Source organism: Anomaloglossus baeobatrachus, chromosome 3 (genome assembly GCF_048569485.1).
Source record: "Anomaloglossus baeobatrachus isolate aAnoBae1 chromosome 3, aAnoBae1.hap1, whole genome shotgun sequence".
NCBI classification, from domain to species: domain Eukaryota; kingdom Metazoa; phylum Chordata; class Amphibia; order Anura; family Aromobatidae; genus Anomaloglossus; species Anomaloglossus baeobatrachus.
The window spans coordinates 216,803,030-216,816,110 of record NC_134355.1 but is presented as its reverse complement, the minus strand read 5'-3'; the positions used below and the strand labels follow the sequence as shown (position 1 = coordinate 216,816,110).

Here is a 13,081-nt window from a genome sequence, read left to right as displayed (position 1 = left end):
TGCCGTCGCTATCTGCGAGCTGGCCTCTGTAGCACCTCTACCTGGTCGTCAGCAGGACACCAGGTAATATAAGTGCCGGGACTTGCTGCGACCTGTTCTCCCTCCCAGGCGGAGGGTGCTGCGACCTCTTCCGGTCAGTTGGGGGACAGCAGCGCAGCCTCATGGCCTCCCTCTCTTCCAGAGGGTGCTGCGACCTCCTCTGGTCAGCTGGGGAACAGCAGTGATGACTGCAGGACCTCTTCTCCCTCCCTGATGGAGGGTGCTGCGACCTCTTCCGGTCGTTGGAGGGACGACAGCATGGCCTCATGGCCTCTGTCTCTTCCAGAGGGTGCTGTGACCTCCTTCGGTTGGGACGGCAGCTTGTTAACCAGGCACCTAGCAATCAGGTGAACCGAGGGCAGAGCTTCCAGTTCTCTCTTTACCTGGGAAGGTACTGTATCCGCTTCAAGTCGGGGCACAGGAACCGGATCCCCAGTCAGCGACTGGGGCACTGTGACCACCTCTGGTTTGGGGACAGAAGCCGGATCCCCAGTCAGCGACTGGGGCGCTGTGACCATATCCGGTCGGGCAACTGGAACAGGAGGCGTTGCGGCCTGGTCTGGTGTGGCCACCGGCATCGCACTGGGCATCGCACCTGGATGCGTCGGTAGCGTTGGCAGGATCAGCATCGCAGGAAGGGCAGGGGTTGTTTCGGACTCACCCAGGGTCATGCGGGATCGCCTTCGCCGACGGTGGCCCGGGCTGGGCATGGGCGGCACCTCCAGGTGGACCTCTTTGCACAGACAACCGCAGGTTTCGGATCTCTGTTAACATCCTCTTCTTCCAGGCAGCTTGCTCTCGCCTCCTCTGCTCCTCCATACAGTCAGCAATTATCTCCACTTCTGCTTCCAACTCATCTGCAGTCATGGGCCTTGTACAACCTTGCTCTCTTTTGTCACCTTTGGCTGACGCCATTTTGCTTCTACCTTTGCTCATCAGGTTCTGGCCAGGTTTTGATCTTAGTTTCGTTTTTGGCTCCCCTCCCACAGGACTGGGACATCCCAGCAGTCCGGGGACAAATCCGCCCCCGTCTTCTCCCTTCACTGTGTCAGAGCGCTGTCTCCATGGGCGGTTTCTTCTCCTGTGCGAGCTACAACTTCTTGATGATGCACTTTCAGCGGTGGCTAAAATGGGGAAGGTTCAAATTTTTCAGTCAGACCGCCGAGGGACACTGTCACCCATCTGAACGAGTCTAGTCCACGATCCTGTTTGTGACACCAAAAGAGAAGGTGTGTCACCCCAGTGACGTCGCTCCAACTTCAGGGACACCACAGGACCTTCTTCTGATTACTTGGCAATAGGTAAGTTTTTATTATCATGACGCCACTCACGGTTTGAGGTAGGGTTATAGGTGACCGCCACTGCAGTTTTAATGAGCATATGGGGCTGATGGGGTCTGCAGTCGGATGTTTAGCCTCCCGTGAGTGAGGCTGGCCCCAGGGGCTCAGGTGTGTAGATCAACAGGTCCCAGAATAACTCAGTCTCAGTCCAGAAAGTCTTTCAACTCGTTTTTACTCACTGTTGATGTTTTTGTGAGGTAACCCAGGTGATGCTTCAATAAACCAGGTGAAACCAGGTGGTCGTTTGGGCCAGTTGGAATAAAATGCAAAAAACAACCTCTTTCCCCACATTATTAACCCCCTAAATACCCTTGCAGGTCCGAGGTATTCCACACGAGGTCCCATAGTGATTCCAGCTGTGCTACATCTCAGTCACAATGAGCGGCCACAAAGCATGACTGCCCAAAGTGAGCTTTAGGGAGAGAATGAATGAGCCTTAATGAGCAAGGACTGTTTGCACAAAGACGCTGTCACACAGGCTGTGGGCGCATCTGACTGCATCCAATCAGAGAGGCCAGGCCAGCCGGTGGGCGGGGAAAGCAGGGGAAGAAAATGCATGAGCAGTGATGACCGGCCCAGGGAGGACACAGGAGAAGCGAACAGCCGCGTGAGAGCAGTTTACAGCCTCAACAGAGTCTTGGTAAGTATGAAGTATTTTTTTTTTTTAATTGCTCGAGCGCCAGATCTGGATCAAACACCCGGCACCCGGGCAACTTTGAAACCTTGCGGATCCAGATGTAACATAGTAACAGGGAAATCAGACATGGAAAAAGACTTAAGGCCCCTTTACACACTGAGACTTTCAGCGATCCCACCAGCGATCCCAACCTGGCCGGGATCGCTACAAAGTCTCTGGTGAGTCTCTGGTGAGCTGTCAAACAGGCAAACCTAGCCAACGACGCAACAGCGATCCGGACCTGCAGAATGACCTAGCTAGTCAAACACTAGAAACGAGTGATGTGTCACAATATCTGTCAATCACTATTCTCTGTCAGTCAGTCTCTCCCTCTCGGTCTCTATTCTCTCTCTGTCGGTCCGTCACTATCTCTGTCCCTCTCTCACAGTCTGTCGGTCATTTTCCCCTCCTCTCTCATACTCACCGATCCCCGATCCCCGGCGCGGCGCTGCACGGCATTCACACTGCTGCGGCGGCTTTTACAATTTTGAAAAAGCCGGCCGCTCATTAAACAATTTCGTATTCCCTACTTTCCCCGCCCACAGGCGCCTATGATTGGTTGCAGTCAGACACGCCCCCACACTGAGTGACAGGTTTCTCACTGCACCCAATCACAGCAGCCGGTGGGCGTGTCTATACTGTGCAGTGAAATTAAATAATTTAAAAAAACGGCGTGCGGTCCCCCCCAATTTTAATACCAGCCAGATGAAGCCATACGGCTGAAGGCTGGTATTCTCAGGATGGGGAGCCCCACGTTATGGGGAGCCCCCCAGCCTAACAATATCAGTCAGCAGCCGCCTAGAATTGCCGCATACATTATATGCGACAGTTCTGGGACTGTACCCGGCTCTTCCCGATTTGCCCTGGTGCGTTGGCAAATCGGGGTAATGAAGAGTTATTGGCAGCCCATAGCTGCCAATAAGTCCTAAATTAATCATGGCAGGCGTCTCCCCGATAAATCTTCCATGATTAATCTGTAAATTACAGTAAATAAACACACACAACTGAAAAAATCATTTATTAGAAATAAAAAACACAAACACATTCCCTCATCACCAATTTAATCAGCCCCAAAAAGCCCTCCTTGTCCGGCGTAATCCACGGACCTCCAGCGTCGCATCCAGCTCTGCTGCATGGAGGTGACAGGAGCAGCAGAAGACACCGCCGCTCCTGTCAGCTCCACGTAGCTAATGAAGGCAATAGCGCGATCAGCTGAGCTGTCACTGAGGTTACCTGGATCCAGCGGTGGATGCAGCGGTGGCCGCGGGTAACCTCAGTGACAGCTCAGCTGATCGCGCTACTCACCTCAGTGTCTGCGTGGAGCTGACCGGAGCGGTGGTGAGTAGCGCGATAGCACGCCGTTTTTTTTAATTATTTAATTATTTATTGCACTGCACAGTATAGACCTGCCCACCGGCTGCTGTGATTGGGTGCAGTGAGACACCTGTCACTCAGCTTGGGGGCATGTCTCACTGCAACCAATCATAGGCGCCTGTTGGCGGGGAAAGTAGGGAATACGAAATTGTTTAATGAGCGGCCGGCTTTTTCAAAAGAGGAAAAGCCGCCGCAGCAGTGTGAATGCCGTGCAGTGCCGCGCCGGGGATCGGTGAGTATGAGAGAGGAGGGGAAAATGACCGACAGACTGTGAGAGAGGGACAGAGATAGTGACGGACCGACAGAGAGAGAATAGAGACCAAGAGGGAGAGACCGACTGACAGAGAATAGTGATTGACAGATATTGTGACACATCACTCGTTTCCAGTGTTTTAAGTCCCCTTTACACACTGAGACTTTGCTGCACAGCGGGAAACAAAGGACCAAAGAATGGTCCTGAACGATTTGTAGTGATCAGCAACTTCACAGCAGGGGCCAGGTCGCTGATGTGTTTCACACACTGCAATGTCACTGGGGAGGTCGCTATTACGTCACAAAACCGGTGACGTTACAGCGATGTTGTTTGCGATGTTGCAGTGTGTAAAGCCACCTTTAGGCATCTTAGTCAATAAGAAGCTAAATTGGAGTGCCCAGTGTCAGGCAGCTGCTACCAAAGCAAACAGGGTGATGGGATGCATTAGAAGAGGTCTGGGGGTACGAGATAAAAACATCATTCTCCCTCTGTACAAATCACTCGTCAGACCACACTTGGAGTATTGTGTGCAATTTTGGGCCCCAGTGCTCAAGAAAGACATTACTGAACTTGAAAGGGTTCAGAGGCGAGCAACTAAAATAATAAGTGGAGTGGGTGCATTACAATACCCAGAAAGGTTATCAAAATTAGGTCTATTTACTCTAGAAAAGAGAAGACTTAGGGGAGACCTAATAAATATGTACAAGTATATCAGAGGGCAATATAGAGATCTCTCCCATAATCTGTTTGTACCAAGGACCGTGAAAAGAAGAAGGGGGCATTCTCTTCGATTGGAGGAAAGAAAATTTCTACATCAGCATAGAAGAGGGTTCTTCACGATAAGAGCAGTGAGGCTCTGGAACTCTCTTCCTGGGGAAGTGGTGATGGCCAACTCACTGAATGAATTTAAGAGAGGAATGGATGCTTTTCTTGAAAGCAACAGTATAGAAGGTTATAAATAACATAATATTACAGGTAGATAGTTGACCCAGATTAGGAGTCGGGAAAGAATATTTTTCCCTATGAAAAAAATTGGCTCCTACTCTGTGGGTTTTACCTTCCCCTGGTTAAACACTGCAGAACAGCTGCACTAAAAATAGACTGAACTTGATGGACATAATGTCTTCCTTCCGCCTTACAAACTATGTTACTATGTTACTATGTGTACTATGGAAATCATCCAGCCCTTTTTTAAAAGCTGTTATAGTATCAGCTATTACTACATCATCTGGTAAGGCATTTCACAGTCTGACTGTGAACACTTTCCTATTTAGCTGCCGGAATCGCTTTTCTTCCACTCACAGTGAGTGTCCCCTGGTAATTAGTATTGTCTTTGGAAGGAATAAATCATGTGCCAGTCCTTTATATTGACCACACATGTATTTAAACTTATAAGTGAGATCTCCTCCTGGACGTCTTTTTTCTAGGCTAAAGAAATTTAGCTTTTCCAACTCCTCATCATATTGGAGGCCTTCCATTCCTTGTAGCAGTCTAGTTACCAGCCTTTGAACGAACTCTAACTTCTGATTGTCCTTTTTAAAATGTGGAGCCCAAAACTGAATCCCATGTTCTAGATGTGGCCTTACAAGTGATTTACAGAGGGGTAACAATACGTTGGGATCACGGGATCTAATCTCTCTTTTTATACACCCTCTTGTTTGCTTTTCCAGCTGTTGCTTGACATTGAGTACTGCTGCTCAGCTTATTTTTAATCGGAATAGCCAAGTCCTTCTGTTCGAGTTTACTTCCATTTAATGTATACACAGTTACAGGATTACTTCGTCCTAGGTGCATTACTTTACATTTACCAACATTAAATCTCATTTGCCAAGTATCTGCCCATTCTGGCATCTTATCCAGATCATTTTGTAATATTGTACTATCAAGGTCAGTTTTTAATATCCTACATAGTTTGGTGTCATCAGCAAAGACTGAAACTTTACTATGAATCCCATACACAAGGTCATTAATAAAGAGATTAAAAAGAATTGGTCCTAGCACAGATCCCTGCGATACCCCACTGCTGACTATAGCCCATTTAGAGAATGTACCATTTATGACTGTTGAACTATAACAGTTAGGTCTCTCCCACATGAGCACATATATCAGACAAGTGCAATCTGATAAAAGAAGGGATTTCACTTGGACCAATGTTATTCAATGAGGCAGTGCAGGTCTGTGCTTTTTTCTCAGCTGTATTTGGCATGATAAAAAAAATTGTGAAATGGGGTGATTTGACTTTGAAATCAGTAAACTGTGAGAAAAAAAATTGGATGCCATGTGGACCATCAGTATAACATTCAATTTTTGTGGCTACATTACATTTCTGTAGGATGGGAAACTGTAAATGGTCCTGTACGAGATTAATAGCTGCTGAGTAAAATGGAAGATTGCATACAGACAGCATAAACATGAAAAGTAAGAAAATCTGACTTTTCTAGATGAGAATGGGACCAACTTTTTTATGATTGTGTAAGTGAGCTAAAAGAAAAAAATATTGAAAAAATGTCTGTGACATAATTTCTGCATGCCCTATTAATATGAATAAGATAGTTGTAGAAATGTATTCAACAAATCTGTAATGCATGAATATACCCCAAGATCCCAAAGTAATCAGGTATTACAAAATGTTACTGTAGTAACAAATATGGTACTAACATTAGGCGTGGTATATGATTGGTAAATATACTGGTTACTTATACAATTTCTGTATGTTTACTGTAGGGCAAAATACTTACCCTCTCTTGCTTCATAAAGTTCAACTTGGAACCCTTTCTTAGCAAAGAAACAAGCATTTAAACTTCCAACCTGTAACATAACAAAATAATATATATAAATTGAAATCTCCCTCTTACGTGTTTAAGACCTCAGACATGAGAACACGATCTACATTGCATGTTGAGCAGCTATGCCCCTAACCATGGGTCATACATTTCATACATAATTGTTTTTCAAATTTTTTTTCTTGTGTGCTATAAATATTACAGTGTTCTTCTAAGATAAGATAACACAATTTAATGTCTATGGAAGCGTTAGAGAGTGTGAGTAACTTGAGAAGCTTGAACACTGAGTAGACTGTACAACAGGATCTGAAGAACCAATGAAAAGAAGACGTATAGTGGGGAAAATAAGTATTTGATACACTGTCGACTTTGCACATTTTCCCACCTGCAAAGAATGGAAAGGTCTGTAATTTTTATTATAGGTACACTTCAAGTTTCAACTACAGAATAAAAAAATCCAGAAAATCACATTGTATGCTTTTTAAATAATTAATTTGCATTTTATTGCGTGAAATAAGTATGTGATACAATAGAAAATTAGAACTTAATATTCGGTAGATAAACCTTTGTTTGCAATTACAGAGGTCAGACTTTCCTGTAGATCTTGACCAAGTTTGAACACACGGCAGCTTGGATTTTGACCCTCTCCTCTATAAACTCAAGATCTTTCAGGTTTCAGGGCTGTCACTGGGCAACATTGAGTTCAGCTCCCTCCAAAGAAATTCTATTGGGTTCAGGTCTGAAGAATGGCTAGGCCACTCCAGAACTTTGAAATGCTTTTTATGGAGCCACTCCTTAATTGCCCTGGCTGTGTGATGTTATCCTGGAGGACCCAGCCACGCCCCATCTTCAATGCTCTTAATGAGAGAAAGAGTTTGTTGGCCAAAATCTCTCAATAAATGATCCCATCCATCCTCCCTTCAATACAGTGCAGTCGTCCTGTCTCCGTTGCAATAAAGCCCCACCAAAAAATAATGTTTCCACCCCCATGCTTCTCAGTTGGGACACTGTTCTTCAACTTGTACTCTTCTTTCTTCTTCTTAGAAATACAGCGAGTGGAGTTGATACCAAAAGTTCTATTTTGGTCTCATCTGACCACATGACCTTTCTCCTCTGGATCATCCAGATTGTAATTTGCAAACTACAAACGGGCCTGGACATGTGCTGGTGTGAGCAAGAAGACCTTGCATGCCCTGCAGGATTTTAATCCATGACAGTGTAGGGTGTTACTAACTGTAATCTTTGAGATTGTGGTCCCAGCTCTATTCAGGTCATCAACCAGGTCCTCCCATGGAATTCTTGGCTGATTCCTGAATTTTCTCAGAATTATCCTTACCCCATGAGGCATGATCTTTAATGGAGCCCCAGACTGAGTAAGATTGACAGTCATCCTGTGTTTCGTCCATTTTCTAAGAAGTGTGCCAAGAATTTTTTACCTTCTCACCAACCTGCTTGCCTATTGTCCTGTAGCCCATCCCAGTCTACAATTTTGTCCCTTTAGTCCCTGGTGTCCTTAGACAGCTCTTTGGCCTTAGCCATGGTGAAGAGGTTTGAGTGTGACTGTGTGAACAGGTGTATTTTATACAGGTAATGAGATCAAACAGTGGCAATTAATACAAGTAATGAATGCAAAGTAGAGGGTTTCTTAAAAAAAATTAATAAATAAAATAATAATAGGTCTGTGAGAGCCAAAAGTTTTGCTGGTTGGTAGGTGATCAAATACTTATTTCATGCAATAAAATGCAAACTAATTGAAAAATCATAAAATGTGATTTTTCTGATTTTTTTTTTATTCTGTCTGTTACAGTTGAAGTACCTGCAATAAAATGACAAGCCTCTCCATTCATTGTAGAAGGTAAAACTTGTAAAATTGTCAGTGTATCAAATACCATATTTTTCGGACCATAAGACGCACTTTTTTTCCTCCAAATGTTGGGGGAAAGTGGGGGGTGCATCTTATGGTCTGACTGTGGCTGCGGGGAATGAGAGTGCTGCGGTGGAGCGGGTCATCGGGGGCACGAGCAGGCTGTAGCAGCCTGCCGTGACGACGTGGGCCCGCTCATTTAATATGCACGCCCATCCTCCCGCCCACCTCTCAGTGCTGAACCCGGCGCTGACAGGTGGGCGGAGTGATGGGCAGGGATAAACAGCCGGCCCGCATGATCACCCCTGGCAACTGCAGCCTGGAGTGATCATGTGCGGCTGTATTCGCTGCCCCGTGCGCATCATCATCAGTGCGGGGGGCAGTGAATCCATACACATTACTCACCGTTTACCTGCATCATCACGATATCCTGTCTGTGCCGGTCAGCTGACTTGCATGGAGACTAGCAGCGCGCACAGCAAAATATTTTTATCCTTTGAAATGTTCTCAATAAAAATTACTCACCTGGTCAAATAGTATGGGCATTTAATAGGCTGCTAACCAGTTACTATGCTCCTACATGTGTCGGTGCCCTATGCAAGCCACTAGTGTGCAATTTTACCATCCAGCAATCGCCCCCTCCATGTCTTGGAGTTGTGTGAGTGATTTGCTTCTCTTGTAACTGTGATGCCGTCACCTATTGGGGGTTTTGCTGCATCCTGTCAGTGGATTAGATTTTTGGCCTGGGCAGTTCACAACTGCTTTTGTTGCTGTAAGTATTTGCTGAATTTATGGAGGATATTTAATCCTCTTTTTGTTGCTTTTTTAAATATGGTCATAAGCAAAACTTTTAAAGGTAGCAAAGGACAAAAAGAATATCAAATAAGGAAAGATCATGCTCCTCTAAAAACATAATTTACCAAGCATAGTGTCTGTGTGGAACATATTAAATATGATTAACCCCATGAGAACTCTAAATTCATGTACAGGTACATGATTCAGGCCCTTGAACCTGAGACATCATCTGATCGCTTTGCCTTCCAGCAAACCGATCAGATGATATTGGATCCGGATTGGATGGCGTGTGACCCTTGACCCAGGATTACTGCGGAGAGGGGTTCTTTATTTCAATAAAGATGGAGTCACTAATTGTGTTGTGTTTTATTTCTAATAAAAATATTTTTCTGTGTGTTGTGTTTTTTTTTATCTGTACTAGAAATTCATGGTGGCCATGTCTAATATTGGCTTGACACCATGAATTTGCGCTTAGGGCCAGTTGATAATATGTAAAAAACATAGAAAAATCTAAAAGTGCCCAAGAAATAGAACATTTAAAAACACTATCAAGGCACTTTAAAAAGTTTCATAATTCCAACCCAAGATTACTCAAGATTAAAGCCATCAATCAAAACTATCAAGGCCCTAAAGGAGGAAATGTGAGTACCAATTTAGCACGCCTGGAAATTAGGTGGATAGATAAATTGGGTACCATTATACCAATAGGTCTTAATTAGGGATGAGCGAACACCCTATTATTCGCTCCGCTGAATATCCGACGCGAATACCTCGAAGCTATTCGAGTATTCGCGAATATTTGGCCCCAATGCAAGTCTATGGGAAAACAGAATAATTTTATGTTGGACCCGTCGGTGAGCTGTAGTGACTGAGTAAGAGGCTGAAATGGATGGGAAAAGGCAGAAACAGTATGGGCACAGCCTATAGAAGGTGCCTCACTGCTTTTCTGACCCCTCCCGATTCATCCAAGATGACAGGATGCACACTAACATGCCACCCGTATTCACCCTCTTCCACTGATTTCTGTCTCATGTGCCATGACTAGAGATGAGCCACCCCCCTAGCGTTCAAGTTCGGTTCAGTTCATCGAACGGAGGCTCCATTCGACGAACCGTTCGATGAACCACTCGAACCCCATTGAAAACAATGGGAGGCAAACACAAACATATAAAAACACATTATACATGTACACATACAGTTAATAAACATTGCCATAACACTTACAGGTCCCCGCGACGCGTCCTGCACTCTGTCTCCCACCGCTTTTCCTTTCGATAATCACTGCGTCCTCCCGGTAACCAGCACTGAATATAGGACCTATCGTGACGTCAAAAGAGCTTGTGACCAGTCACGTGTCTATTATCTCATTGGCTACAGACTGGTCACATGGCTAGACGTCATGCTAGGTCCTATCAGTGCATCTCTCCGGTACGTGGTGATCGTTCCAGCATCTCCGTGTACCGGTGAAATGCTCTGGCACATGGTCGGCTTCCCCGTCCATGCATGTCGGCGCTCTATACAGAGTCAGTCCACATGCAAGGACTGGATGCCACAGCCGGTGAATAACGGAGATCACCGATGCTATAGCAACCCGCCTGTCAGTGGTGACGTCACTGCTAACAGCAGGCAGCTTCTGCTCACTCATTGAGTGAATAGACTGCACGGGAGCAGCAGCGTCTTCCTCCCATGCAGTGCTGTCTGATATAGCAGAGCTGTATGGGTTGAAGGAGAAAGAAGACAGAAGACCAGGATCGTGGAGGGCTGACAGGGAGTAATAAACATGGAGTCTCTAAGTGTGTCTGTGTATTTATTTCTATTAAAGTATTTTTTCTCTGTGTGGTGTCTTTTTTTTAACCCTTTATTGGAGATTCTTAATGGCCGGGTCAAACTTGCCTGACATTAAGAATCTCTGGCTTAATACTAGCTAGTAAAACAAAGCTAGTATTAACTCATTATTACCCAGCAAGCCACCCGGCTTCAGGGCTGCTGGAAGAGTTGGATACAGCGCCAGATGATGGTGCTTCTATAAAAGCGCCATTTTCTGGGGCGGCTGTGGACTGCAATTCGCAGCAGAGGGGCCCAGAAAGCTCGGGCCAACCTGTGATGCGGATTCCAATCCCCAGCTGCCTAGTTGTACCTGGCTGGACACAAAAATGGGGCAAAGCTCATGTCGATTTTTTTTTTTAATTCATGAAATTCATGAAATAATTAAAAAAAGGACTTCCCTATATTTTTAGTTTCCAGCCGGGTACAAATAGGCAGCTGGGGGTTGGGGGCAGCCGTACCTGCCTGCTGTACCTGGCTAGCATACAAAAATATGGCAAAGCCCACGTCATTTTTTTGGTGGGCAAAAAACTCCTGCATACAGTCCTGGATTGAGTATGCTGAGCCTTGTAGTTCTGCAGCTGCTGTCTGCTCTCCTGCATACACTAGTGAATGGAGCATGCTGAGCCTTGTAGTTCTGCAGCTGCTGTCTGCTCTCCTCCATACAGAAAGGCAGCAGACAGGAGAGAGAAGAGAGAGAGAAGAGGAGAGAAGAGGAGATCAGAGATGGAGAAGAGAGGGAGGAGGGAGTGAGAGAAGAGAGAGAAGAGAGAGAGGAGGGAGGAGAGAGGAGAGGAGAGAGAGAGGGGAAAAAGAGAAAAAGAGAGACTGAAAAAAAGAGAGAGAGAAAAAGAGAGAAAGAGAGAGAGAAAAAGAGAGAGGGGAGAGAGAGAGAGAGAAAAAAAGAGAGAAAAAGAGAGAGAGAGAAAGATAGAGAGAGAAAAAGAGAGAGAGAGATAAGAGAGCGAGGAGAGAGCAATGCAGCCTCAATCCGTGAACTGCTCCGATTTTAGAGATGTGTCCTGCGGCTCACAGCTGATGTCCGGCTCCTCCCCTCAGTGCATAATTAAATTAAATTATAATTAAAATTATAAATAAATAATTATAATTTAAAATTAATAATAAATTAAATTCTTTTCCGGGGCAGCCAGGACCTGAACTTGTGAACTAATGCTTCTAAGGCAAGAGCTCTAACTATTGAGCTACTGGTTCTAATAAGAAACATATGCAGATTTGGTAATCTTTAGCTCTATATTGCAGTAGAGAATCTAGAAGCAGATTGTCCAGCTGCAAGGATGGGCGGATGGGCGGGAAAACACCGGTAGTACCGCACTCATCACCACACACACGCAGGCACTACAACCACCATCATCACCGCAGGCACAATAACCCCTATCATCCTCCCCTCAGTGCATAATTAAATTAAATTATGATTATAAATAAATAATAATTATAATTTAAAATAAATTAAATTCTTTCCCGGGAGGGCCGGGACTTGAACTCATGAACTAATGCTTCTTAGGCGAGAGCTCTAACCATTCAGCCACTGGCTCTAACAACAAACTTAGGCAGATATGGTAATCTTGATGTCTGCATTTCAGACTGAAGTCTCTGCTGACAGCGCAATTCACTTCAGGTGCTACGTGGAGAGGACACAGCGATCATGTTCTACGGTCCTCCCTGTCATCTTCATGCAGCAGAGCTGACAGTGTCATGTGGATTACTTCGGACCTGGAGGGGTATTTGGGGATTTTAATAAAATGGTGAAAGACGGTGTTTTTTGTCTTTTATTCCAAATAAAGGATTTTTCGCTGTGTGTGTATATTTATTTTCACTTACAGTTTAATCATGTGAGGTATCTTGGGGAGACGCCTGCCATGATTAACTCCATATTAATTCGATCGCCAGTGCACCAGGGCAATTCGGGATGAGCTGGGTAGAGTCCCGGGACTGCCGCATCTAATGGATACGGCAATTCCGGCCGGCTGCTGGGTGATATTGTTAGGGTGGTGGGCTGCCCCATTACGTGGTGCTCTCCATCCTGACAATGCCAGCCTCCAGCCATGTGGCTTTATTTTGGCTGGTATCAAATATGTGGGGGAACCGCATTTTTTTTTTATTATTATTTATTTA

The 13,081-nt window shown here is 45.2% G+C and overlaps 1 protein-coding gene across 1 annotated transcript in view; it reads right to left on the bottom strand.

The window, feature by feature from the left end:
* KMO (kynurenine 3-monooxygenase) overlaps positions 1 to 13,081 on the bottom strand; it is a 1,795,071-nt gene that overhangs the window by 1,657,556 nt on the left and 124,434 nt on the right. Inside the window, exon 2 of the mRNA XM_075338209.1 lies at positions 6,421 to 6,490. Coding sequence (XP_075194324.1) covers positions 6,421 to 6,490 — 70 coding nt within the window. The remainder of the gene's footprint in view (positions 1 to 6,420; positions 6,491 to 13,081) is intronic.